General features: G+C 39.7%; 1 protein-coding gene across 1 annotated transcript in view; it reads left to right on the forward strand.

Moving 5' to 3' along the window:
• DNAH5 (dynein axonemal heavy chain 5) overlaps nt 1–26,090 on the forward strand; it is a 249,328-nt gene that overhangs the window by 186,877 nt on the left and 36,361 nt on the right. The window contains exons 60-69 of the mRNA XM_025043546.1: nt 3,479–3,710; nt 4,679–4,793; nt 5,058–5,234; nt 8,474–8,677; nt 12,482–12,661; nt 16,098–16,235; nt 19,925–20,060; nt 20,911–21,227; nt 21,816–21,971; nt 22,824–23,006. Coding sequence (XP_024899314.1) covers nt 3,479–3,710; nt 4,679–4,793; nt 5,058–5,234; nt 8,474–8,677; nt 12,482–12,661; nt 16,098–16,235; nt 19,925–20,060; nt 20,911–21,227; nt 21,816–21,971; nt 22,824–23,006 — 1,838 coding nt within the window. The remainder of the gene's footprint in view (nt 1–3,478; nt 3,711–4,678; nt 4,794–5,057; nt 5,235–8,473; nt 8,678–12,481; nt 12,662–16,097; nt 16,236–19,924; nt 20,061–20,910; nt 21,228–21,815; nt 21,972–22,823; nt 23,007–26,090) is intronic.

Here is a 26,090-nt window from a genome sequence, read left to right on the forward strand (position 1 = left end):
TTATAATTTTCAGTGTACAAGTCTTTCACCTCCTTGCTTAGGTTTATTCCTAAGTATTTTATTCTTTTTTGGTGCTCTTGTAAATAGGATTATTTTCTTAATTTCTTTTTTGGGTAGTTTTTGTTATTGTATAGAGTATTTTTCTAATTTAAAGATGCTCAGAAGCTTAATATTATATTTTATAGTGTCTTAATAATTATAGTGCTTGTGAAAGAAGTGAGTTTTTATATATATATGAATTTAAATTGACTGAGTCTCTTGATGAAGCATTTAAAGAAAAATATGCTCTGTTTTTCGTTGTAAACTCCTGTCTTTCCCACCATTTATAATCTCCATTTAGGCCAATTTTTGTTTCTAGCTTTGTATGAAGTTGTTTTGAATTGTTTCTGAATATCTGTGTTATCTTCATCTCTGGTGGTCTTGTATTTCTTAATGACACTGTGATTCCAAAATCACTACTAAATCAATTAACTTCATTTATATTTCTCCGTGGTAGAGATAATTATTAATGTTCTTCTAGATTCCATTTTTAAACTAGTACCCTGTTGTGAAAATAGGCCATTCTCACCTAAAAATAAAGTTTCAAGCAAGATGAATAGCATATATGTGGACATATATTTTTTTCAAAGAAGGCCATTTTAATTATGTAAATCAAATGGCTCACTTTGGAAATTATTACTTGATTTATACTATACAGGATTTTGGTCTTATGAGTTCTGCTTTTGCAACTGCCCACAACTAACAGTGCAGCATAAGAGAAATGAGGTCCCTGCACACAGTCACCCCTCAGAAAGTAGCACCAACTACCGTAGTGCCTATGGTTTCCCAGAAAAAGTATCACATTTTTTATGAAGCTCATTAGTCAATCAATATTTTTGAACTTTGGGCTTCGATTAAAAATGTTTTCTTAGTCCTCTAAAGACCCTAAAATGTTTGTTTCTATTTGAATTTCTAAATCTAAGTGACTTTGGAGTCCATCATCCTTGGATTAGAATTCCAAAACTGCCACCTATAAACACGCTTCTCCGAGCTTGTTATCCTTATCTACACAATGTACATGATACTGTCCATCACTTAGGGATATTGTAAGGATTAACTGATAAGGTTTTGTGATTTAGTATCTGCCAAGCTTAGATATGCTTGTCCTCTGAATGTCTCCATTAAGAATGTGTTTGTAAAGAAAACCAGAGAAGTAGTGGCTTAAACAAGTAAGGTGGTCCCCCCACGCCCACCCCCTCTTTTCTTTTTTCTGCTGCCAAGAGAATGCGGAGATTCTCTGTCCAGGACGATACCATTGGGAATCTTACTTCGTCTTGCTGTCATCTTTAGGGGCTATGGCTCTTATCCTTACAGGCAGAGATGGCTACTGCATCTTAAGGCATCCTTTCTGTTGGAGCCTCATGAAGCGTTGCCTTTTACCTCAGAATGGGATTCTTCCTCAGGAACTTTTATCTGCATATCATTTTCCAGAACTGGGTTTCTCTTAGTTCCAAGAGAATCAGGGGAATCAAAGAGTTTTGGTTAACCAGATTGCTACCCAGAGCAAAACTGGGATTCTTTTTCTAACAAACTTAGGGTGGCTCCTGGATAGGCAACTAACGTGCCTTCCTCACTTTGTAAGTTCTGTTCTTTTAATCCAAATGAAGTGGAAATCGGAGGATGCCAACGATCAGAGACCGAGCCCGTGTCCTCCCCTCTGTCTCACACATACCTTACCTTATTTGCCATCAAGTGACATGAACATACAATACCAGGGTGTAACCCACCCCAACCTCAGACATCAGGCTGCAGGTAGGTCCCCAAGCTGGCATTGCTGCCTTGGAGATTGCATGTTGAACATGATGGAAGGGTTTTTCCATGGCTTCTTAGAGTCTGAGTCTCAGTAGGCTTGGGTCTCTCTAAGAGAAAGCGACTTGATCCTTTGTATAACCTTTCCTAAATCAGAGATTATGGGTCTATGGAAAAATATACTTTGAATCCATCCATTTTTATGCTTTTCGGCTTTTTGGAGAGACAAAAAGACAACTTGCTAGGTAAAGAAAAAAAGTCACCATTATCGATACTCTGTTCACATAAGAAGGAAAATGATTATTACATGGTACATACCAGGAAGTTTTCAGAAAGTGGGGACGTCCCTGAAGATATCCCATAATGCCAAGTAAAGTGCTTAGTATCGTGTCTGGCACATTTGTTAATATTGCAGCTGTTGTGGTTAATATCTACAGAAAATTAGTCATAGGTCATAGTTGTTCCTGTGTGTCCAGCACCCAGACTTAAACTTCCCAGAGTTTAAACTGTTTCTGTAGAGGCCGCGTGGCTCACATGAGGAAGTATGACTTCTGAGTGTCATACTTTATTGCCTTTTAGTGCATGTGGTATACTCTATTTGTAGCCAAGCTGATAAATGGTCTCTATTATTTACATAAGAATAAATATGGCCCCACAATTACCATACTGAGAACTTAATTTAGTGATCAGTTATGGATGGTGAAAAGATACCACTTTTTATTTCTTTGCCAACTATCACCTGATAGGTTTGTTCACTCAATATCTTCTCTCTCTCTCCCTTTTTATTGGCCATTTTTCTATTTGCAGCTCTTATGTGCATTATTCAATATTTTTAAGTACTTTTAAGTAAATTCATAGACCATTTTGTCTAAGATTCATAAAAATGGTTGTGATAATTTGTAACTGCCTCATGCAAACCTTTTTTAATAAATTCCTTGGGGTTGAGCGCAAGTATCATACTATCTTTTCGTTCCATGGCACCAGCCATGATGGATGTATAGCAGACACCTGACATGTAAGTGGTGATTGATTATCTGTGACTTGGTGGCCTGTCCTTGTCATAGGAAACGCTGTCTCAGAATTGGTCCCCTATTTGGCACGGTTGGGAAAATACAAGTCTCCAACAGGAGATTTTTACCCCAACATTTTTAAAGGACACTAAATTAGAATTGACTGCAAATGACCAGCTATTACATTTAAGAACAAGATGGCCCAGACATAAAAATATTTAGTGACGAACATTTCACATGCCAAATGTAGTCAGAGCCTGGGGGAATTCAGTGTATGACAGATTCTGAGTAAAAAAATAAATGAGATCGCTAAATATGAGTACCAGGTGGACATTGATTTCCGAGTTATTTGTACCACTTTTGTCCTTATGTAAAACCATAAAACAGGCTGGCTGCTGATCAGAACCTGCAGCTGTGTAGAAGAGACTTCTTTGCACAAGTACTAGAAAACAAAGAATGATGATAGGCTTGAAGTCTGTTATAGTTTAGCACATAAAAGGGAAAATAAAATTGTTGATGTCCTAGGCCTGGAACCAAAAATGCGGACATATATCTACCTAGCTGGGACTATAAAAATGGTATGCAGTCCTAAGAAATGTCTGAGTCTTTTAAAAATAGCCAATTAACTTTTACAGTGGCGGTTCACATATTTCACACACTGTCATCTTTATTTTTCCTAGTGTCTGAACACTTCCTTTCTTCCTATGATATTGACTGTAGCTTGGGAACCAAGAAGGAGGTGGTCCAGTGCATGGGCTCCTTCCAGGATGGGGTGGCTGAGAAGTGTGTCGATTATTTCCAGAGATTCCGACGTTCTACTCACGTGACCCCCAAGTCCTACCTCTCCTTCATTCAGGGCTATAAGTTCATATACGGAGAGAAGCACATGGAAGTGCAAACTCTGGCCAACAGGTAAGTGTGAAGGTCAAATATAAAGCTATTTTTAAAGCAGTGGCTCTCAATTGGGGGCAGATTTCCTCCTAGTGAATGTATTTGTTTATTACAACTCGGGTGGCAGAGTGGGGGGTGGGATGAAGGGTGCTACGGGCTTCAAGTGAGTAGAGGTCAGGGATGTTGCTGAACATCCCACAGGGCATGGGACAGCTCCCCACTTCAGGGAACTCCCCAGCCCCAAACCCCAGTAGTGCTGAGCTTGAGAAACCCTCATAAGCATGAGAGAGTCTGACGCTTGTGTTCACTGCTTCGTGAATACCCTACTTCTGCTGCAGTTGCTCCACATCTCACTCTCTGCCTTGGTCTTTTCTGAACACTTCCATCTTCTGCCTGAATATGGCCGGAATCAGCCAGGGTTGAACAGAAGAGACACCTGGGTGGGTGTTCAGACTAAGTGACTCTGAGGACTTTAGTCTTTAAGACACGTTATTTCAGGTTCAGGCAGGCAGCGAGTCCCTTCACGCTGGTGTTCTGATGGCTTCGCATTTGTTTCTTTTCTTAAATCCCAAATCTTTCTTCTTTTAACCTCATTAGTCTCTATTGAAAACCAGAAGTTATTGGTTTTGCTTCCTCCATGATGGGGCTTCAAGCATTTTGAGTCTGTTGTCATTTAGCTATACTTCATTAGGCACGTTTCCCATGTGATGCAGACTCTGGACCCACCATCGTTCCCCATGTCGCACAGAATATTTTTGGCAGCTTCTCTCTTCCCACACGCTGTCTAGGAAGCCGTACAAATGCCTCCAGTCTGGAATCAAGCCTGGACCTACATCCTTTTTTTTTTTCAAGCCCTGTTGTATTGGCTGCTTGTTCATACACTTATTCTTCAAATCTGGTCACTGCTATTTATATTAATAGACAGCATTTGGAAAATGTGGCCAAGAGCCACAGATGTTGACACTGCTCCCTTGGATTTTCAATCCCAGAATGAACACTGGATTGAAAAAGCTGAAAGAAGCTTCAGAGTCTGTTGCAGCCCTGAGCAAAGAATTGGAAGCAAAAGAAAAGGAGCTACAGGTGGCAAATGACAAAGCCGACACGGTGGGTGGACATTTACAGGGTGTCACATTCTTTCTCAATTCCCGGTTTGTAAGTGTTAATGACATTTGCATAGTCACTGAGTTATAGCCAAGAGAGTATCAATTACTTATTTCCATTAGAATACGATAGTCTTAATTTTCCGTATGACAGTTTGTATAAGTGGACAGAAGTCAAGAAATTAAAGCAAAATGTGCCTTTTCAGCTGGGTCTTCGGGAAGTTTTGATGAGATATTTTTTTTTATTTTTTATTTTTTATTGAATTAGGTCTTAAAGGAAGTGACGATGAAGGCACAGGCTGCCGAGAAGGTCAAGGCTGAGGTACAGAAGGTGAAGGACAAAGCGCAAGCCATCGTAGACAGCATCTCTAAAGATAAAGCCATTGCAGAAGAGAAACTGGAAGCAGCCAAACCAGCTCTGGAAGAAGCAGAGGCAGCCCTGCAGGTAAATCTGCACGACATGACAGATGCCAGGTGTTGGGGTGGGAGGAGGACTAAGAAAAGATGGGTGACAGCAGGAAATGCTCTACTGCTTCAGACCAGAGCGCTCTCCATGAGAACAACTTCAAGCAATGGTTCTGCATGGAGGCGTTATCAGCTCTTATAGATTTTGCATGTGCTGCTTCCCACCTCGTTTCCTCACTCACGATTGATGGGCAGTGTCATGTAATGGCGGCCAGGAGTCCTGGATTCCCATTTCCGCTCTGTTAACCAATCAGCTGTGCGACATTGGGGAAGTCACATAAAATTCTTAAACTCACGTTTCCTCACATCCCTTGAGGACTTTGGAGTGGGTCCGTGGGATGCACTGTTCTCTGAGTTGATCTGTGAATTCCTGATCTGAGGTATCTCGTTCACGTCAGAGTTTGGGCAGGCTTCCAACACAAACATTCACTGCGATTGTGTGGCAGTGACAGAAATGGCAAAATTAGAAAGGAGGCTGGATTCTGAGGAAATACGACGAGTTTTGCGAACTAGGCCACAGCTGAAAGGGCTGGCCCAGTTCTGAAGTCTCAGTTTAAGGTGTTTGGGGGCTCCGTGTAAGATCGCTTTTACTGCAGCCGTGCTCATCTGCTGCCTCGTGTCGTTTGCTACCTGGCCTGAGAAGCAGCTGGATAAACGGAGCACTGCTGATCCGGGGACCGCTAATTCGAGTTAGTAACCTCAGTCGAGCAGGCATCATTACTTGATAATGTAATTGTGATTGTTTCACCATTGTCTTACTTTGGGGATAAGCATACACCTGTGAAACCATCACCACCGTCAAGGCCATGGAAATATCTCTCACCTCCCAAAGTCTCCCCCTGCTTCCTTTAGTGTTATTGTTACTTGTCGTAAGAGCACTTAACGTGAGATCTACCCTCTTACCAATTTTAAGTATATAATATGGTGTCGTCACTTACAGGCTCTATGCCGTGTAGTAGATCCCCAGAACTTACTTATCTTGTGTGACTGAAACTCTGTCTCCTTCAACCGTCACCTCCTCACCCCTCTGCCACCCCTTGTCACTGGCAATCACCATGCTCCTCGCTGCTTCTGTGAGTGTCTATTTTAGATTCCACATATAAACACGATCATCCAGTATTTGTCTTTCTGTGTTTGGCTTATTTCACTTAGCATGATGTCCTCCAGGTCCATTCATGTTGTCATAGATGGCAAGATTTCTTTCTTTTTTTTAAGGCTTAAATGTGTGTGTGTATGTGTGTGTGTGTGTGTGTGTGTGTGTGTATAACATTTTTTAAATTCATTCATTCATCGATGGACATTCAGGTTGCTTCTATATCTTGGCTATAGTGAGTAATGCTGCAGTGAACATGGGGGTGCAGATATCTCTTCAAGATCTGATCCTCACCCTGCACCCCCATTTAGGCATGCTGGCTTCACTGAGAGTGCTTGATCAACAGAGAGAAGACAATGATAGTGCAGAGAAACTTCTAACCTCTTTTTTTGAACTTGTGATACCTAGTGGCGTCATAGGAATAGAGCATATGGCATCTCAGGTCTTGCTTAAAGACCCACATATTCCCAAGACTTAAAAGGCCTAGCATCTCTTTTAATATTATATTTTCCAGTATCTTTCTAATTCAGTGCTCTCTGCCACAAAAATATTCTGTATTACGTAGTCATCAGTGCAGAGATGTGTGGAACAGGGTAAGGGGATGGGGTGTGTGTGAGAGGTTTCAAATAATTCCTTTCATTGGTTCTGCCTCCATCTTATTGTCTCTTGGAGGCCTTTTGAAATTTTGAAATATGGCACCACCAGGGTATACTAAGAAAGTTTCAAGTACCTCCAGATTCTAATGTTTTCGTATCAGGTTGCATAAATCGATACAACAAATAAAGTAACAGCAAAGACTGTCTCTATCTCAATGCTAATCTGACTTGATACAAACGTATAAAATGCCTCCAGATGTTAAAGAACTATTTATTATATTGCAATGATGTACTGGAAATTATATAAGTCATATGGCTCTGCTTGTCAAAAAATGATGATTTCAATACTTAGATGACATAGATTAAACTTCAGATATGCCTCTCCCCCCAACTCCTTTTACCTGGGCACCTAACGTAACCGAGCCCAGTCTTGTTTGAAAATTTCCCTTTCTAAAACTAAAGTGAAATAAGCATGTTCGGCTCTCATATCTTACATAACTTTAATTTGGCTCTACTTTCCTCATTGGCCACTATTCTCTCTTTTCCTTTATAGCCATACATCTCAAATTAGGGTCTATCTGGTATTTCTATTTTTTAAAAAAATACAAATTCTTCTTCGCTTCCAGCTGTCTAGCTTTCACAAATACTGTTCTATTGAAACAAGCCTTTTCACAGTCTCTAGTTATATTCCTAATTATCAAGTCTAGTGGTTTTCTTCTTTTTCTCAATCTTCGGAGAAAAGATTATTAGCTGGGATGAGAAGCTCCTTGGGTATGTTCTTTTGGCAGGAGGGGTACGAATGCAAATAAAATGGAAAGTTTTCAAGATCTGGAAGGAATGAGTATACACTATTTATCCTAGAAATGGGACTGCATCAGATTCTTATATTTAATATTTTCCCAATACTTATTCCATAAATAGTCATAGCAGCTCTTTGTAACTATTGAATAATTTACGCTATGAAGAATCTCTGTAACTAGAAATGGAACAGAATTTTTCTAAGAACTTAGAGAAACTCTTATTGCTCAGATTCTGTCATTTAAAGGTCAGTTCCGAGCTAAGAAACCTCTAATTATTCAGTCTGTCAGCCCCTGGGCTGCCTGCTAGTGTCAGTCCACGGGGACAAGTTGCTTAAGAGAGAGAGGCAGATTCTTGCCCTACATAACTAATGAGTCAGAAAGCACTGCCAATGCGGAGTTTTCCTGGTCTCGGCATAAGTGCTGACTATTCTTTTTCTTTCAAGTTACACACTCTTTTTTTCTGACACTATGGGATCTGTATGGTTTTAGAGAAGTCACAGCTCCTCATCGACTCACCAACATTTCGATCTTCATTGTCAATTTGAATTGTAAACATTGAAACTTTTTGGGACATGAGTTTCTTTGGGATTAAATATGCGTCTAGCCCCCAAGACTGTATCTAACTTAAACACGCTCGTTTTCTTCTGTCGAAACAGTAACATTTAGCGATGACAGTTCCATGTGCGCTTTCTCACATGAGATTAGATGACAGCTTCCCTTCCTCCCGCAGACCATCAAGCCTTCAGACATTGCGACTGTCCGCACGCTGGGCCGGCCCCCTCACCTCATCATGCGGATCATGGACTGTGTGCTGCTGCTGTTCCAAAGGAAAGTCAACGCAGTGAAAACCGACCCGGAGAAGAGCTGTCCGGTTCCTTCCTGGCAGGAATCCTTAAAGCTGATGACTGCAGGGAACTTCTTACAGAACTTACAGGTGGGTGGCCCGGCAGTGATGGGCTAAGAGTGGACCAGACTGCATTGGCATATCTGAGTCCTTTAATGGAATAAGTTTCTAAAAAGAATTTATTCAACATACATATTTTTGCTTACTATTTTTCGTCTTTATTAGGGTATAATGGACAAATAAAGGTTGTATATATTTAAGGTGTACAACTTGGTGTTTTGGTATAGGTGTACATTGTGAAATAATATCCATAATCAAGCTAATGAACATATTTATCTCCTTACATAGTTACCGATTTCTTTTATTCTTTTTTTGTGATGAGGACACTTAAGATCTACCCTCTCAGTAAACTTCAGGTATTCAATTCAGTATTGTTAACTCCGTTCACATCGCTGTATGTGAGGTGCCCAGAACTTACTCGTTACATATTACTAATGCCTCGTACCCCTTGACTAGCATCTTCCCACTTATTCGCCCCCAGCCTCTGGCAACCACCATTCTGCTCTCTGCATCCATGAGTCTGACTGCTGTAGATTCTCCATATGAGCGAGACCACACAGTGTTGGCCTTTCTGCTTATTTCACATAGCATATTGTCTTCCAGGTCCATGTTGTCACGATGTTAGGATTTCATTCTATTTCAGGCTGAATAATATTCTGCCTATGTGTTTTGTACTATATTTTCAGAGTAGACTTTTTCTGTTTCAGATATAAGACATGATAAGCATTATAGTTTTTCCCGACAAATTTTAGTTTTCCCTCCCCAGCTTTATTGACATACGATAGACAATTAGTTGCTCATATTTACATTGTACAATTCAATGAGTTTTTATTTTTCAATTATATTCGGCGTACCATAATATATTAGTTTCAGTTGTACAGCGTAATGGTTAGAGATCTATATAACTCATGTAGTGGTCACTGGCATGAATGATGTATTTCAATCAAAGTTTAAAAATTCTTTGTAAGGAGACGGTACATAGGTGCATATGTTATATACATGTGAATAGAAATATATCTATTTCAAGTCTCAACAGTAATTTTTGAGTATTAATTTATATCATTTTAATTTTATTATGAGATAGAATTTACATATAATAACATGCACATATTTAAAGTATACAGCTTGATAAATATTTACATATGTAGATACCCATTAATGAGCACTGAAATCAAGGTTTTTTATTTGCAGACCCCAGAAATTTGCGTGCCAACCCAGTTAATAGCTTCTCCTAAGATAATTATTATTCTGACCTTTATACTAATAGTTTTGCCTGTTTTGAAATTTACATATATGAAATCATATGAACACTTTTGTTTTGACCTCTTTAACACATCTGTGATATTCATTCTTATTATTGCACAGAATAGTATTTCATTCCGGGGAGAAAAAAGAACCAAAAAGCTCTGATTTATAATGTTTGTCAATTTCCATAGTGTAAATATCCCATAGTGGCCAATTTCAAGCTATAAAAATGATGCTGAATGTAGACTTGGGAAGAGATGCGTAATAGCACACCATTATATAGTATATCTACCATATAGGTGCAGTAAATAGATATAAATGACCTCAAAAAACATAGATAGTAAAATGTAGTAAAAGAATTATACTATATATTATTTGACTATATATTATTTTTGTTTCAAATAAAATTTAATTGTAAGTTATATAATTTAATATTAATAATGGTTATCTTTTACAACCAGTTTGCAGAATTTCTGAAAATTTAGCAATTGTTTCTCATGAGCTTGTGTAAACCAGCCTCATCACGAACACTAATATGCTTCAATTTGTTTGTCCCTTGTACTGTTGATGAATTATTGAATTGCTACTAGTTTTTGGTTATTATAAATAGAGCTCTTACGGGTATTGGTCTGCAGGTCATTTGGTCAGCATATTTGCGTTTCTGTTGGCTGTATATTCAAGAGTGGAATTTCTGGGTCTTAGTTTATACATTTAATCAAACTGTAGTAGGTAGTGCTAAAGAGTTTCAAAAATATCTGCATCATTTTATGCACCCACCAATAGTGTATGAGTTGCTCCACATCTTCACCATTTTCTGCATTTAGCTATTCTGATGGGTTTGCAGTAGTATCTTATTATTGTGGTTTTAATTTGCATTTCCCTGATGACTAATGATGCCCTAAATTTTTTATTGGTTTATAAGCCCCTTGGGAATTCTTGTTAAATGCCCGTTTAGGTCTCTCATCCATTTTAATTTTGTATTACTTTACAGAATTTCTTTATATATAAAATATGAGTAATTTATCATTTGTGTTTTGCAGACATCTTCTCCCAATTTCTACCTTAGTTGTTCATCCCGTTAATGGTGTCTTTTGATAAGCAGGTGTTCTTAAGTTTAATGTAGTCCAGTTTTTCAGTGTTTCCCTTAAGAATGCTTCCCGTGCTCTGATGAGGAAATCTTTTCCCACCACGGAGGCAGAATAAATGCTTCTGTGTTTTCTTCTAGAATTTATATTATGTTATCTTTCATATTTAGATCTTGAGACAACTAATCGGGAATACCCAACCCACATCCGTTTCCCAAGCAATAACTTTAATGCTATCTTTCATTCATTTTTCAATTCAGCATCGCCCAGTGGGTGCTGTAGCTAGACCCTATTACAGAAGCTATAACAATAAGTAGCTTATACAACTAGTGTCCACACAGATTTGTCCCAGAAAATTAAAATATGAGACTCTATGAAGTAAGTGCCACTGTGAAGGAATAACATGCTATTTGAGTGGAGAAGAGGTGGCGATTAACTTTGGGTGAGTTAGGGTGGCAGTGGTGACAGAGGAGACTCAAAAAGTTAGAAAAATGCGACAATGATTTGGACTTCGAATAGAATCCTGGCAAGTGACTCTGGGCTCCTGCATTATCTATCTGGTGGCAGAGCAGATATAGATCTTAGAAGCTCCTTTGCTATTTGCTCTTCACTTGCTCCCAAATATTCTGATTTTTCTTTTGGCTTCACTTTTTTCCACGTCTTCTTAAAGAAATTTGCATTAAAAGGTCTGAATGAGATTGTGTTCTACCCTACATTATGTGTCTTCTGTGAAGATGTCACTGAATTATTTAGGTGCTAAATTTTTTTTCTATTTGGAAGACATTTAATCATCCTCTTTTATGTGCTCAAACACCACTTAAAAAAGATCCAATTTTATTTGTTTGGCCAGTATTTTCTTTTGATTCAAGATAGACATTTTAAAAAATTCCTTTCTGTTACTATTTAAAAACAATCGTATCGCTCCCGAAGATAACAATTTTCTCATATTCTTAATGGTTCTATAATTAAAAATTAATTCATCACCCTCAAGGCCTAATGTTCAAGTTATTATCTTCACATTTCAGAAAAGTTTAATAGAACTTCTGTCTGAATGTATTAAGGTTTTAGTTTCTGCTAAATGTTAAATATATATGTCCTCAGGCTGACTATACCCGTGTGTATTTGTTTTTCATTGTTGATTTTATGGGTTTATAATTCACCTACTTAGGATTAATGACATAAAAATTTTATTGCTTTGGAAATTCTAATAACCGTGCGAGTGTTCATTGCTGCAAAAATTTCCTTTTTCCTTGGATCCCAGAAAGTTTATTTAAGGTTGGCATCTCTTGTCCACTGAAGTTAAACTGTACTCTGACTTCTTTGTCGTCATTGCTTACTCTGTTTTCACCTATAGTACTTTTGCCTAATATACTGAAATAGTGACAAAATATCAAGTCATTCACCCAGTTCGGTTGTTCAACAGTTTCAATGGCATTGGGAGCATAATGCAAGTGTGACTTCACGGAAAGAAGAATTTTGACTTAATTTTACTCTTTTTCCATAGCAATTCCCAAAAGACACGATCAATGAAGAAGTGATAGAATTTTTGAATCCTTACTTTGAGATGGCAGACTACAACATCGAAACTGCTAAGCGTGTGTGCGGGAACGTCGCCGGTCTTTGTTCCTGGACCAAAGCCATGGCTTCCTTCTTCTCTATAAACAGAGAGGTGTTGCCTCTGAAGGTAAGCCTCCCAGGTAGAGCCACGTGACACGTGTACCTGCTGGAGGTCTCCAGGTCAACTGGTCTTGTCTTTTCACACGACACAGCCTTTGGTGTTATTGTACTCGAGTCCCCGGAGACAGCAATGGCTAGGAAGACGAAACCCGAGATGTCTCTTTCTTCTCTGTAATCCTGCTCCATAAGAATGATGTGAGCCTGTAAGCGTGGACTCTCTACAAGGATACTAAGTCCAGTGCGGGCTGCTGGATATTTTTCCTACACAATGACAACTTGAAAAAAAGAAACACAGAAAACTATCACGCAGAACCCCCTGATAATGTCCAAGATCTCATACCAGGGAAATCTACGAATTAGGAAGGGCTGACACACAGATGCCATGACATAGTATTTCCTCTCCTCTTTGTCCCTCAGGAAAGAAACCGAATATCATCTCTTTGTTGTTTAATGCGATTTGAGAATATGCCTCTTTCCTTTTGAGTAATTGCATTTCTAAGCTTCATTTGTACCCACTCCCCCACCGTTCAATGGCACTCAGTCTTCAGCAGAGGGAGAGACAAGCATATGTTTTGAAAATGGGATACCAATGTCTCAAAACTCATACCTTAAGAGTTGGTTGGTTATTTCGCTTTTGTATGAGTCTGATCTCTTTCAACCATCAACTAAAATTTACTTAGACTTATAAACCACCCAAGGAGTATAGTAATCATGATAAAAATAATCAAAAGTAGAAAGAAGATAGGGATAGAGTTGCAAGTTCCCTTTTATTTTCTAATTATTACCAGACCAAGACCATTTACTCAATGGTGAAGGTACTGGGGTCCTCGGGCAACCTTAAAAGAAGAGACTCATTTGGCTCAGAGACTTTTAGAGCAAATAATTGATGTCATGCTGACATTAGGACCTGGGACCATTGAAGACCCCAGTATAGCTCAAAAATGAACATTCTGATAGTAACTGAACTGTGACCACCATATCAAATGTACAGGGCTTCCTTCACAAATTTTCCAGTGGGTAAGGATACATATTGTCTTTAAAGGAATTACGGTTGAATTCACGATGGATAGTTTTTATTTTGTTTAAATGAAATGAGCTAAAGTCTACAAAATAGTGGACATTCTGAAGACAGCTTACATAAGAACAAAGAGGTCTTCCCTATGTTCAGGACATTTCAGCAGCACCCAAACCCAGGACAATCTAGACCCTACTGTAGGAAGCGAAGAGAATTTCATCAGAAAGGGGGAACTTCTACTTGCTCCAGAGAAGTCTGTTCTGGGAGCGCCCTCCTACATTCTTAGGAGCATCCAGCATCGGCGTGCATTCATTTTGTCAGGTCGCTTCTAATGGCAGTCGGAAAAATACACGCGGTCGCATGGATCCCATGTAATCACCGTGCAGGGAGAAGTAGAAGACAAAGTACAAGTTATCATTGGGCACCTCTGCTCGATATCTCAGGAAATACAGACCGAGGCCTCTAACGTCACTCACTCCTGGAGGGGCTTCACACACCAGCTCCTGCTTCCTAAGTGAGGCGAGATTAAGGATACTGATTAAACTCCAATTGGAACCTCTTCAATGCTAATTAGTAATGAAGACACATAGGGGCACTTTACTTTCATCCCACAGTTGTGCTCCAAGTGTCTTCTGGTAGTGAATAAACTTAAACATTAATTACAACTATAGCCATTTGGGTTCTATTCAAGTTTATTTTAATGAGATCTCTCCTTGAATACTCTATGAAAACCAGTAAATACCAGTCTGTATAAACAGAATATTACAACGGTAAAGCCTTAAATATTGCACGCCGATAGTAACAATAACAATATCTACTATTTACTGAACTCTTGTTATACGCCAGGTTCCAGACTTGGGTTTTTACATATGTTATTTAATCTACACACACACACACACACACACACACACACACACACACACACACAACCTAGGAAGTATTTTGAACATCTCAGTGGAGAAACTGAGGCTCACAGAGTTTAAGTAACTTGAACAAAGTACTGCAGCTCCTAAGGTGAGCAGGTGGATCTGAATGATTCTATACCTTTTGGTTAGCGACTTTTGAAAGCTTCATTTAAAAAAATTTTTGAGCAAAGTCTTTGAAATATTCAAAATCTTTGGGTCTGTGATAGTTTGACATTAGTGGGTGACTTTGGTGAGCTGACACAGGGACTTTGCTTTTCTTCCATGTTGAAGCCATGGAAACAGATGCAGCTTAGAGAAGAGCTGAGAAAAAAATGTTCCAAGAGGTAGTTTCTTTTTAAAGTATAATTTTAAAGCCATATTTTTGCCTGCCGTTGGTTCTAATCAGTTATGGAACTCTTAACTTTTGCTTGAAGAATAATTCTGCCAAAATTTCAGAGCCTGAAGTTTTCAGAGAGAAAAATCATTAGACGAATATTTTTAAGATAATAATTTCTTCTCAAACACCTCAGAAAGAATGTGGGTTTAGTAGTGGATCTCCCCATTAATGTCAATTTTAACATTATAAGACTTAAAAAAGACATTCGATTTCAAAAAAATTTTCAAAACAATCTAAATTCCTGTAAAAAAATCTAAAATTTTCAAAAAAATCTAAATTTTCAGAACAATCAAAAAAATTTCAAAACAATCAAAAAACAATCTAAAAGCATGGACTATTTTCTATACCTCATCTACTGATGTGGCTTTTGATTATGTGTATGGAGTCTAATTTGTTAGCTTTCTTAAAACAAATATTTTTAATTGGTCACAGCTCAAGGTAGCAGTTCTTTCCTGGAAGGCAAGCAATATATGAAAGTTACAGGAGTGACATCAAGATGACCACTACCCACAAAACCTAGATCTTTATATTCAGCAAACAGTTATTCTTTGCCTCATTTTGACATTTTCATCAACAGCGATCAGTCCTTCTAGGCTGATGGTTTTAAATACAAAGACTTATTTTTCTCCCTAGAACTCTCACTATTATAATGTTCTGTAATTTACCTATTACAATATTTAATATTGCAATATTTAATATTGTAATATTAATATTTAATATTGTAAGATCATAATATTTAATAGTACAATATTTGGATCTCGAGATTAGCAAACTGTAGCCCAAGGCCAGATCTAACCCGCTACCCATATTTGTATAGCCCATGAAATAAGAAGAGCTTTTATGTTTTTAAATAAGTACCTAAACAATAGTCTTGATTTTGCCTCTTGGGCCCAAAAGCCTAAAATATTTACTATCAGGCACTTTATGGGAAAAAGTTGCTGACTTCTAATGATTCTGATTTTCTTCCCATAAACACTTATGTCATGTTCTCATGAAGATTTGGTCTTGACCTTAAGGATGGAACAAAGAAAAGGTATAGCCATGAGACACTGCCCGGTTTTCTCAGACTCTGTAATGCTGACTGTTTGGTTTGCCCACCTCGTCACCTCATGTGTGTCCTGTACAGGCCAACTTGGTGGTGCAGGAGAATCGCCACGTCTTGGCCATGCAGGACCTGCAGAAGGCCCAGGCAGAGCTGGATGACAAGGAAGCAGAACTTGATAAGGTTCAAGCCGAGTACGAACAGGCCATGACTGAAAAGCAGGTAATTGTTGTCTGGCTTGAAAGGGGCTGTCACATACCTACACGCGCGGCTATGCGACACCCTTCATTCCCTTTCTACTTTCTCACTCCAAGGGTTTGGTTTTCAGCAGGGATTCATTTAATTTATAAATAACGCATACACAGCACAGAATCCCTCACTAAACCCTAGAGTTTGTTTCAAACAGACACCAAGGACCTTTGGTGAGACGTCAGGATTTTTAGCCAAGACAGGAGTCAGTTCTGGAACATGAACGTTCTGAATTTCCTTATTAACAGCATCTTTTGTACCATTTTTTTTTTTTTCAGTTTTTCAAATCATGTCCTTCCACTTATTTAATCTTTGAAAGAGCCTTTCAAGGTAGTCAGGATAGATGTTTTTATTTTATTCTCATTTTAGAGAAAGGCACTGAGCCCAGTGAGGACAAGAGAATGGCTCCCAGCCATAGGCCTGGGTCAGAGGGCTGGACTAGACCTTGGTCTTCTGATGTCTACTCTGGCTTCTCTGCTGGACCGATGTGACCGACCACAGGGCTATATCTGATGACGATGACCATCCACAGCCTTCTCAATCTATATATATTTTGCAGCTTTAGCAACTTTCAGAATCTAGATTTATGCTTTTTGTATACATTGGGCCATAAGCTCTTTATTTTATTTATACTAATTCTGGCTCCATTTGGGCCTCCTTCCTTCTGGTCATCAAGGCAGATTTAGCATAGACCTAATGTAGCTTAAGTATCATGAGTCCTCACTTGTGCAGGCCCCTGTGAATGCTGGGAGTGTTGCATGGAGTGTTCTATGCAGAATGATTGGCAAGTCTCGGTGTGGAAGCATTCAGAGGGAACCCCTAGTGCTCCCCGAAGAAAGGCATCTGGGTTTCTAAGTCACCAGGACTTGGGAGCGATTTTTCTCCCCATCATTTCAGCTCTATGTCCCATTTGGCACTTTTGTATCTATGAGAAGACTTTAATGATTTTCTTAAAGTTGTCTCTAGATTATGTAAGCTTCTGGCCCCACAAAATCTGTTTTTGCCCCTGATGAATCCTATATTTGGTAAATAAGAGCTAGATTCACTCTCTTCTTTCCTTGATGATTTTATCGAATTTACCCTTGACCCTCCTCGGCCTTGTCTTGGCTGGATTGAGATTCCTGCTCTCTTAGTCTATTCCCTGATAATAATTTGGGTGAACATTTCAGTTTCACTATGTGCAGAATGTATGATATTTTGTCTTAAGTCCCCTGAAAGCAAAATAGGAGCATTTTAGAAGTTTTAAGGAGTTAATTATATAGTACCTATTTGGGTTTGTTACTTATGCCCTATAGAATTCACTTACAAAGAGAAAATTAACATCGCAGTTTGAAAAAGTACTTTAGAAACCGTGAGGAAGACACGTTAATTTTTGCCCCTTGGACACACATATCCAGGAGCGGGACTGAATACAATAAAATATTTTACAGCCTCATGTTTATTATGTTTCACTTTTAGCATTCTTGCCTTCATTCATTCAATAAGCTTTTTTGTTTTTGAGCTCCTGCTATTTGTTAGGTAAATAGTCATATAGGACCTCACAAGAACTGCTACTCTAAAGGTATGGCTCCAACTTAAAACTTAAGTTTCAACAAATGTCAAGTTTTTTTTTTTTTTAAGTTAAAAAACTTAATTCTGGCTGTAAGCTTGTCGGCCATTACCATGCTGGAGTAAACTTGATCTTTAGTCATTTCGTTGTTCCTTGTCCCTCCATTGGGCTCTGTGCAAATTCTGGGGGTGTATGGACTCCCAGAAAACAGGGCAAGGGCCTTGAGTCTACAGCTCATGGTCACAGCCCGTAACCTCATGACCCCGTGTGGTCCCTGTAGGAGCGTGTGTCCTGCTTCTCTCTGGCCATTACCGTGCTGGAGTGAACTTGATCTCTAGTCATTTCGTTGTTCCTTGTCCCTCCATCGGGCTCTGTGCAAATTCTGGGGGTGTATGGACTCCCAGAAAACAGGGCAAGGGCCTTGAGTCTACAGCTCATGGTCACAGCCCGTAACCTCATGACCCCGTGTGGTCCCTGTAGGAGCGTGTGTCCTGCTTCTCTCTGCACAGGACAATACCTTCGTGTGGGGCCCGCTCCCCTAGGCCCTCTGGCCAGCTAGTTGCACGCAGGGGGCACTGTGTGAGAGAGGGCTGGGGGTACTGCTTATGGGACCTGGAAAATTCTGCACACCCTCAGCCAGGCTGGGAGGGGAAACCCACTCCTCCCCTCCACACTCTCAGATGTTTGCTTCTCTTCCTCCCCCATCCCACCCGCCTCTCTCCCTCTCTCATCCGGTTCTGCCAGAAAACAAAAGCCAGGAGAGGAGGGGCTGGGGCATTTTCTTATTTGGCCACTTGGGAGTGGGCATGGGGAATTTCGGGAAGACAACTCAATCTTAAAAATATCTTTTACACGAAATGCTGTGTCCAAAGGTGGCAGAAATAAATGATGTCACTGGCATCTTTCTTCTTGGAGAGAAGCAAACAAATGTAGGTCTTGTAGCTGTGGGGGTGAAGATCTCAGCTGTGCTTTTTAGGTTTTCTGCATTAACTCTGTGGGAAGGAAAATGGAGTAGACTGGGAGGAACTGTAATAAATATCTTGCTTTTGAAATGCACTATATTTCCTTATTACGACAAAGGCAATTCACATTTCTTATAGAAAACACACATAGGTAACCCTGGAGATGTTTTTTTCTCTTTATCATTTCATAGCTGATCATGTACCTCGATTTACATACATTTTTAAATCCATTTAAAACTATAACAGAAAATTCAATACATACTGCTTTATAAATTGAAATTTTAACAATGATCTATCATGATTTTTTTCTTGATCGTAAACATTTTTATAAGATAATTTTTAATGCCTTCAGAGTATTCTTATTTATGATATACCATAATCTATTTAAATAATCCGATATTGTTAGACGTTTAGTGTATCTATGCTAAAAGTAGATGTATAAATTTATGTAAATATTATACCTGAATTGTCAGTGACTAGTCACATAGCTAAATCTTTATCCATATCCATTATTATTTCACTAGAATAAATTTTTTACAAGTAGGATTAGCAGTTGTTTCTTAAAATAGAGAAATAGAATCATTTTTTTTTTTTTTTTAACAACTAAGCCTGAGTGGCAGTAGTATGTGGAAGTGTTGGTTAAAGGTCTTTAGTTGACACAGCAGCAGTAGGGAGGGACTGGCGGAGTCGGGTGTGTCTAAAATTTATGAACAAGCTTCAGAACGGCACAATCTGAAGGTAAAATTTTGCCTAAAGTGAAAAGAGGTGTTAGATGAAGCGATATTCATGCTAGAACTTTAACGTGAGAATTTTCCCAATTTTTATATAGAGATATGCATTTCTTTGTACTTTTTGTGCTAGATGATGTTACCATGTATGCTTGCATTTTATTTCTATTTTTCTTCACAAGGAAAGCATACAGGTTGCAAATTTCCATGGCCTCTCAGTTGTTAACATCTGGGGAGGGTCTGACCAGTTGGCCCAAGGCCCCATCCAAGTCCCATGGAAATAGGCCCTGGCTGATAGCAGCACGCAGAAATTGATCACATGTCTCAGAAAGGCAGATCATATGTAATGTATACGTCATATTTTTGAGCCAGAGGCTATGTTTATCTGAACAAAAGTTTTCTCCTGGTTGCGACCTTTTTCAGACCTTGCTTGAAGATGCAGAGCGATGCCGACATAAGATGCACACTGCCTCCGCGCTGATCGGGGGCTTGGCAGGAGAGAAAGCAAGATGGACAGAGCAAAGTAAAGAGTTTGCTGCACAAACTAAAAGACTCGTAGGTGTGTAAATTCCTTTGCTAATGAGATTATGTGTTGATTGTGATAGGGAGTTAGCAAATTTTAGCTTTACTCGAAATACAAACCAATACTTGATAACTTTAATCCCTCCTCCCCCTTTTTCTCTGTGTGTGTGTGTGTGTGTGTGTGTGTGTGTGTGTGTGTGTGTGTGTCTGTCTGTCTGTCTGTCTGTCTCCAGCAATTTCAGAAGGATGAATATTATTAGTCTGGCATCTATGCAACCTTATATGATGTGTTAATGACATTTAATCCTCTTATTATCAGGTCACTTTTAAATTTAATGCGGTGACCTTGGTTAATAAAATTATATAGGTTTCAAGTATAAAATTTTATAATACATCATCTATAGATCACATTGTGTATTCAACACCCAAAATACATATATCACATTGTGTATTCGACACCCAAAGTCAAATCTCCTTCCATCACCATATATTTGAGCCCCTTTGTAGAAAAAGATAAAGAGGGTAAACTATCAGATCACTTTTGAATTCTATGAGTAAATGGTGATGTTGATCAAGGTTACTCTGAATGGGAGGCTTTGTCTTCTGAGGTTTAATATCTTAAACTCAGAAGTCATCGTCTCATATTCATCAAGAGTCAAAATAGTTCAGAGCTTGACTATGAGCAGCCAGCCCTTGGCGGACCATTTGGATCCTCTTTAACAATGAGCTAAACTACTGCTTATTCACTAAGGCACAGCAACATGTGGTTACAGTTCGATTTCTGGAATTTTGTTTAAAAGAATGGTTATTATTTTTGTTCTTAATATTCTGCACCATTACAAGACTGATCATAAAGCGTTTCAGTGGTGTTTTATATTCCATTTTAGGGGATGTATTGTTGGCCACGGCTTTTCTGTCTTATTCTGGTCCATTTAACCAAGAATTTCGCAATCTGCTGTTAAATGATTGGCAGAAGGAAATGAAAGCCAGGGAAATTCCATTTGGAGACAGTCTAAATCTCAACGAGATGTTGATCGATGCTCCTACTATTAGTGAATGGAACCTCCAAGGCCTGCCAAATGATGACCTGTCCATACAGAATGGAATTATCGTCACAAAGGCATCTCGCTATCCTTTGTTAATCGATCCTCAGACTCAAGGCAAGATCTGGATTAAAAATAAAGAAAGCCGAAACGAGCTCCAGGTAATCGCTGCTCAGATATATTTATGCTTTTAGTCAAGTGTTATTGTCTCAGATCAACGCGTATCTGAGAATAAAGAAATATTTGATATTTAGAGACAGTTTTACACATTAATATTTAGATAGTAATATTTAGAAGTAATTTCTGAAAATCGCATTATTGGTGGTTGCTTGGAGCTCCCCTGAGGCCATCTTTCAAAGGTTTCAAACTGTCTTCCGTTTGGCCTCAGGCTCTCTGATAAACCGAGCAGGGGCGGGGCGCCGTGTCACATTAAGTGTTAGCACTTTATTTGGATACTTCGTAACCAGTCCACGGTTATTTGTCGCAGAAGTGGTGGTGGAGGAAAAGGCAGCAATGCCGCACAGAGCTTTTATGTGCTTTCCAGTAAAAAGGGAATGATGCTTTGCTAAGGAAAAGAATGGAAACAGTGTAAGCTTTCTGTACCATTTTGCCAAGTGTGCTTCTACGTCAGGGTCTCTAACTTCTCTGTCTCCTGTGCTGAAATGCTCAGGCGCCACTTTCTCTCAGTTATCTGTGTGTTGCATCATGAGAGCATCTGTCAAGAGCAAACATTTTGGTCTGGCTTCTAGATCACATCTCTAAATCACAAGTACTTCAGAAACCACCTGGAGGACAGTCTTTCTCTTGGAAGGCCCTTGCTGATTGAAGATGTTGGGGAGGAATTAGATCCAGCCCTGGATAACGTCTTGGAGAGAAACTTCATTAAGACCGGGTCTACCTTCAAGGCAGGTTAAATCTGTTGTTGATGTATAGAACAGTTTACCATGAGGCCAGGAAAATGTGACATAGATGAGATTTTCTCAATAGGCAGCAACTTGAATTCAAGTCCGTGACAAGAGGCATTTGCTTTTCTCTTCTACACTTCCTGAGCTGGGATTCGAGTATTCAAAAGTAGTCCTTTTAGGAATATCTCCTTCACACGTGTAATGAATCTGACTCCCTCTTGACGTTGGACTGGATGTTTGGTTTCCAGGCCCCAGCATGCCCATCACCCCTTCCATCCCAAATCTGGGCCAGCTGTTAAGAAAATCTGGATACCTTCTCCTTTGGCACTCATGGGAAATTCACATGATGTCACCCCCTATCTGTACCCATGTGTGGAATCCCTCCAGCCCCACTGTCTAACCATGACAAAACCCTAAAACAGCTGCCCATCCTGACACTCTCGAGTGATTTTTTTTTGGGCCTGCTTGGGAACCTAGCCTAATCTCCCCAGAAAATCTCATTATGTGAGTAATAAAACCTTTCATGCCCCTTTGGTGCACGCCTGCCGTCATTAGCCTTGACTTCTAAACCAAATTTTATGCGAGGACCTCATCTCACTTCTGCAGTATGTTCACAACAGTTTGGGCGATAAATTCGATATTTATCGTAAGGTACAGATTGAATTTCCTTCTCTCCGACTCCCTCCCTAGCAGCTTGAAGCCCCGTGACTGCCCGATGACCATTTATTTCTTTTTTAGTATGAATTATCTCCAGGCATCTAATTGTTTAAAGCGATACTTGGTCCCATACTAAAAGACACAATGGAGTGAAGCTCTGTTCTATGATTTTTAACTTTCTCTTTATAAAAAAAGGTGAAAGTCGGTGACAGGGAAGTAGATGTGATGGGCGGCTTCCGACTGTACATCACCACCAAGCTGCCCAACCCGGCCTACACGCCTGAAGTCAGCGCTCGGACCTCCGTTGTCGATTTTGCTGTCACCACGAAGGGTCTGGAAGATCAGTTGCTGGGAAGAGTCATTCTCACAGAGAAGCAGGCGAGTAGGGCTCAGCCTCCTTTCTACATGGTGTTGTGACTTTTTCATTGGTGAAAACAATATGATTAAAGTCATACTAGGATTGAATTTCCCCTTTCACCCTTATGTTTTTTTTTTCCATTATTAATTGGCAAGTATCTTAGATAACCAGTAACCAGTTATCTACCTAATACGTTTCATCTGCATCTCACAGATCACATAGATCACCAACTGATTTCATATGGACTAATGATGCACCTGTGGGAATGAATTTTAGTCTCATTTTCAGCTTCATTATTCTGGTTTTATATTACTTTATTTTTCTGAAGAGTTTGTTCTGTTGTGAGTTCTATTCACCTGTGGACGTTTAGATTTCTAGTACATGTCTATTTTTTTCTTTTCGTTCGATTCATTATTATGCTTTTGGAATGTAAAATTTAAATGTACGTAGATGATACATACGTTATCAATTCTTATTTGTTATCTGAGAGAGGTCTATATACTTTATGAGAAGATGTTTGTGACCCTGGGTTCTCTCTGAGCACCTTCTGGAGGCTTCTGGCTTGATTATGCTCAACAGGCATAACTCCAGATCCGTTTTCTCTACTTTTATTTTGTGGGATAACTTCAAGCTCAATGAAAAATGGCCAATAATTTAGTAATTTCCTTGTTCTGAGTCAGCATCTTCTCTGGGGAAGATGTGAGTCTTAGGCGGAGACATTAATAGGCCTGCTTTGGTGAAGCTGGATGAACCCAGAAAGTTGCTGTTGATTTTCTTCTAATTCAATAGCAATGAGGAGTTTGGTTTACTCTGTGGCCCGCTCCACCCTGACCTAAGGGTTTATTTAGATTAAGGCCTTTGGCAAAATCCTTGGAGTTCGTCCCTCCCCTTGTTTCCACCTTTCCTGTACGTCGTGTGACGCTTGCTCTTCTGAGACCTTCCAAATGTCTATCTCTGTCTCCCCCTCTCCCTTCCCTTCTTGATTTTATGAATCTTCTCTCTCTACTTTTTAATTTACAGTACGTACGTGATGGGGTCATACAGTTGGAAGTTGCTTTGAGAGCATTTAACCCGACTTGGTAATAAATTCACATGGCTGGAGACCTCAGGGTGGCGGGAACGGATGCTGCAGTGCCTACCACAGATGATCTACCAAAGTGATAACAGCTTCAAAATACCTACGCGTTTATTTTCGGGGCCTCAGTAGACGTGGCTGAGGAAGGTTAGCGTGGCCATGTCATTACATCGGTATGGACTGGGGGTCCTGATCCCCAGCATGTAATGTTGTCTTTGTGGCAGGATCCGGTCTTCGTATCTTAGGTTCTGCTTTCACCTGGGACGCTGACCTCAGACAGATAAGGGGCTCTGGTGGCCGTTTGAATAATATCCTTGCCCTTGGTTTTCTTTCTCTTCGGCTGAGATGAAGAGAGTCTCCCTGGAAAAAATAATATAGCCTGACAGGTTTTGGTTACGACAAAACACAGCAACACCAGCGCTGAGCCGTAATTGTTACAGCCGAGGTTTAAGATGAACCGAGGAGCACTTTAGCTCTGAAAAGGCTTTGAACAGGCCAGGCCTTTTTTTTCTTACTTCTGGAAAGTTGAATGTCTTGAAAAATTTACTTCTTTACTATTGTCTCATGATCGGAATCTGTTCCAGGTTCGCAGAAAATAATTCTTACAAAGAAGCGTCACTAGAGCATGTGGCCCTCGTGTTCCTGTCATAATAGAGGGTCGTCTTACCCAGATGACCCTGACCACATTATAATACAACGTGTAACCTGTGTTTTCTTTTCTCATGCAAGAAGTGAGCTGCTGGACTTGACTTTGATAAATTGTGACGAGTGTAATTTCTGCAAGCAGCATGGTTTTGTTTTGTTTTGTTTTGTTTTGTTTCGTTTTGTTGATGAGTGTAATTTCTGCAAGCAGCATGGTTTTGTTTGTTTTGTTTTGTTTTGTTTTGTGCAGCATCTGTTCTTTCTACTGAATCCTGAATCTGCTCACTTTGCTGAATCTCCCCAGGCTGGGTGGGCGAGTGGGTCTGAGTGAGTCTCTGGTGCTTTCAGGGCACTTCTTGTAATCCAGTGACTCAGCCGAGAAGAGATTATGTCTGTGCCATATGGACACAGATAGAAAACGTTTTTTAAACTCCAAATTGTTCCTTTGACTTCAGTGACAATTCAGTCTCTCTGACTATGATCACTTTTGGGTGATTATAAACATAAAATAACAATTTAGAATGTTATAGAGCTGGGGAGGAGGGGAGCTATTGGAAGCCAGGAAGATCCCGCAGAGAGGGATTTGGTGTTGGCAGATATCGAAGGAAGTCCCTTAAATGAGTGACTGAAACAAATGGCAAGCCTCTTCAGTCAGGTGAGTTGTGCCCTCACTGGTGTATACATTCTTCTTGTGACAATAAGAATGGCTTGGGACTATAACTTAGGACGCAAGGGAAAGACCACTGTTCTTTGATTTCATAAATTTAGCAGCTGTCCCAGTGTCCTGGGAACTGGGCAGCGAGGAGCCTTTTCATGCGGGATCTGGTCTCGTGAATGCTCAGCTGTTCAGCCTGCCCTACCTGCAGGCTTATGTGCTTCAGAACCTCGGAGCATGTGAATACAAGGAAGGCAGACTTTTGAACCGACTTACCACTTTTCTGTATGCTTCAAGGCAGTCATTTTAAATGCCTGAGTTGTTCAAGTTCACATCAAGGCCATATTCGGTTGTTGACCTGATTGATGTACCTGTGGGTAGATTTAGACAGCCTGTTGTTGTCACCAGAGGTGATGTACTGAGACCATTTTAAATACGCAGCAAACCAGTAGCCCTTCAGTAACTTTTCTTCAAAAAAAAAAAAAAAATGCTCTTAGCTCACACTGAACTTGAGGCTCACTCTGACCTTGATCCTAGAGAACAAGTCAGAAACTCAAAGAGAACTATGTACTATTAGGAGAAAACCACCTATATCAACTAACAGCTTTTACTGGTCATACAATCAAGGCCTCAGAGGTCATCATTGCCCAGGATTCTGGATGAGCATACAGGTAGATGATTTTTTTCCTTTGCAGGTAGAAGGACCTGAACTTGGTGGAGCTGACATGGGAA

This window comes from Pteropus alecto, unplaced genomic scaffold, assembly GCF_000325575.1.
Source record: "Pteropus alecto unplaced genomic scaffold, ASM32557v1 scaffold152, whole genome shotgun sequence".
NCBI classification, from domain to species: domain Eukaryota; kingdom Metazoa; phylum Chordata; class Mammalia; order Chiroptera; family Pteropodidae; genus Pteropus; species Pteropus alecto.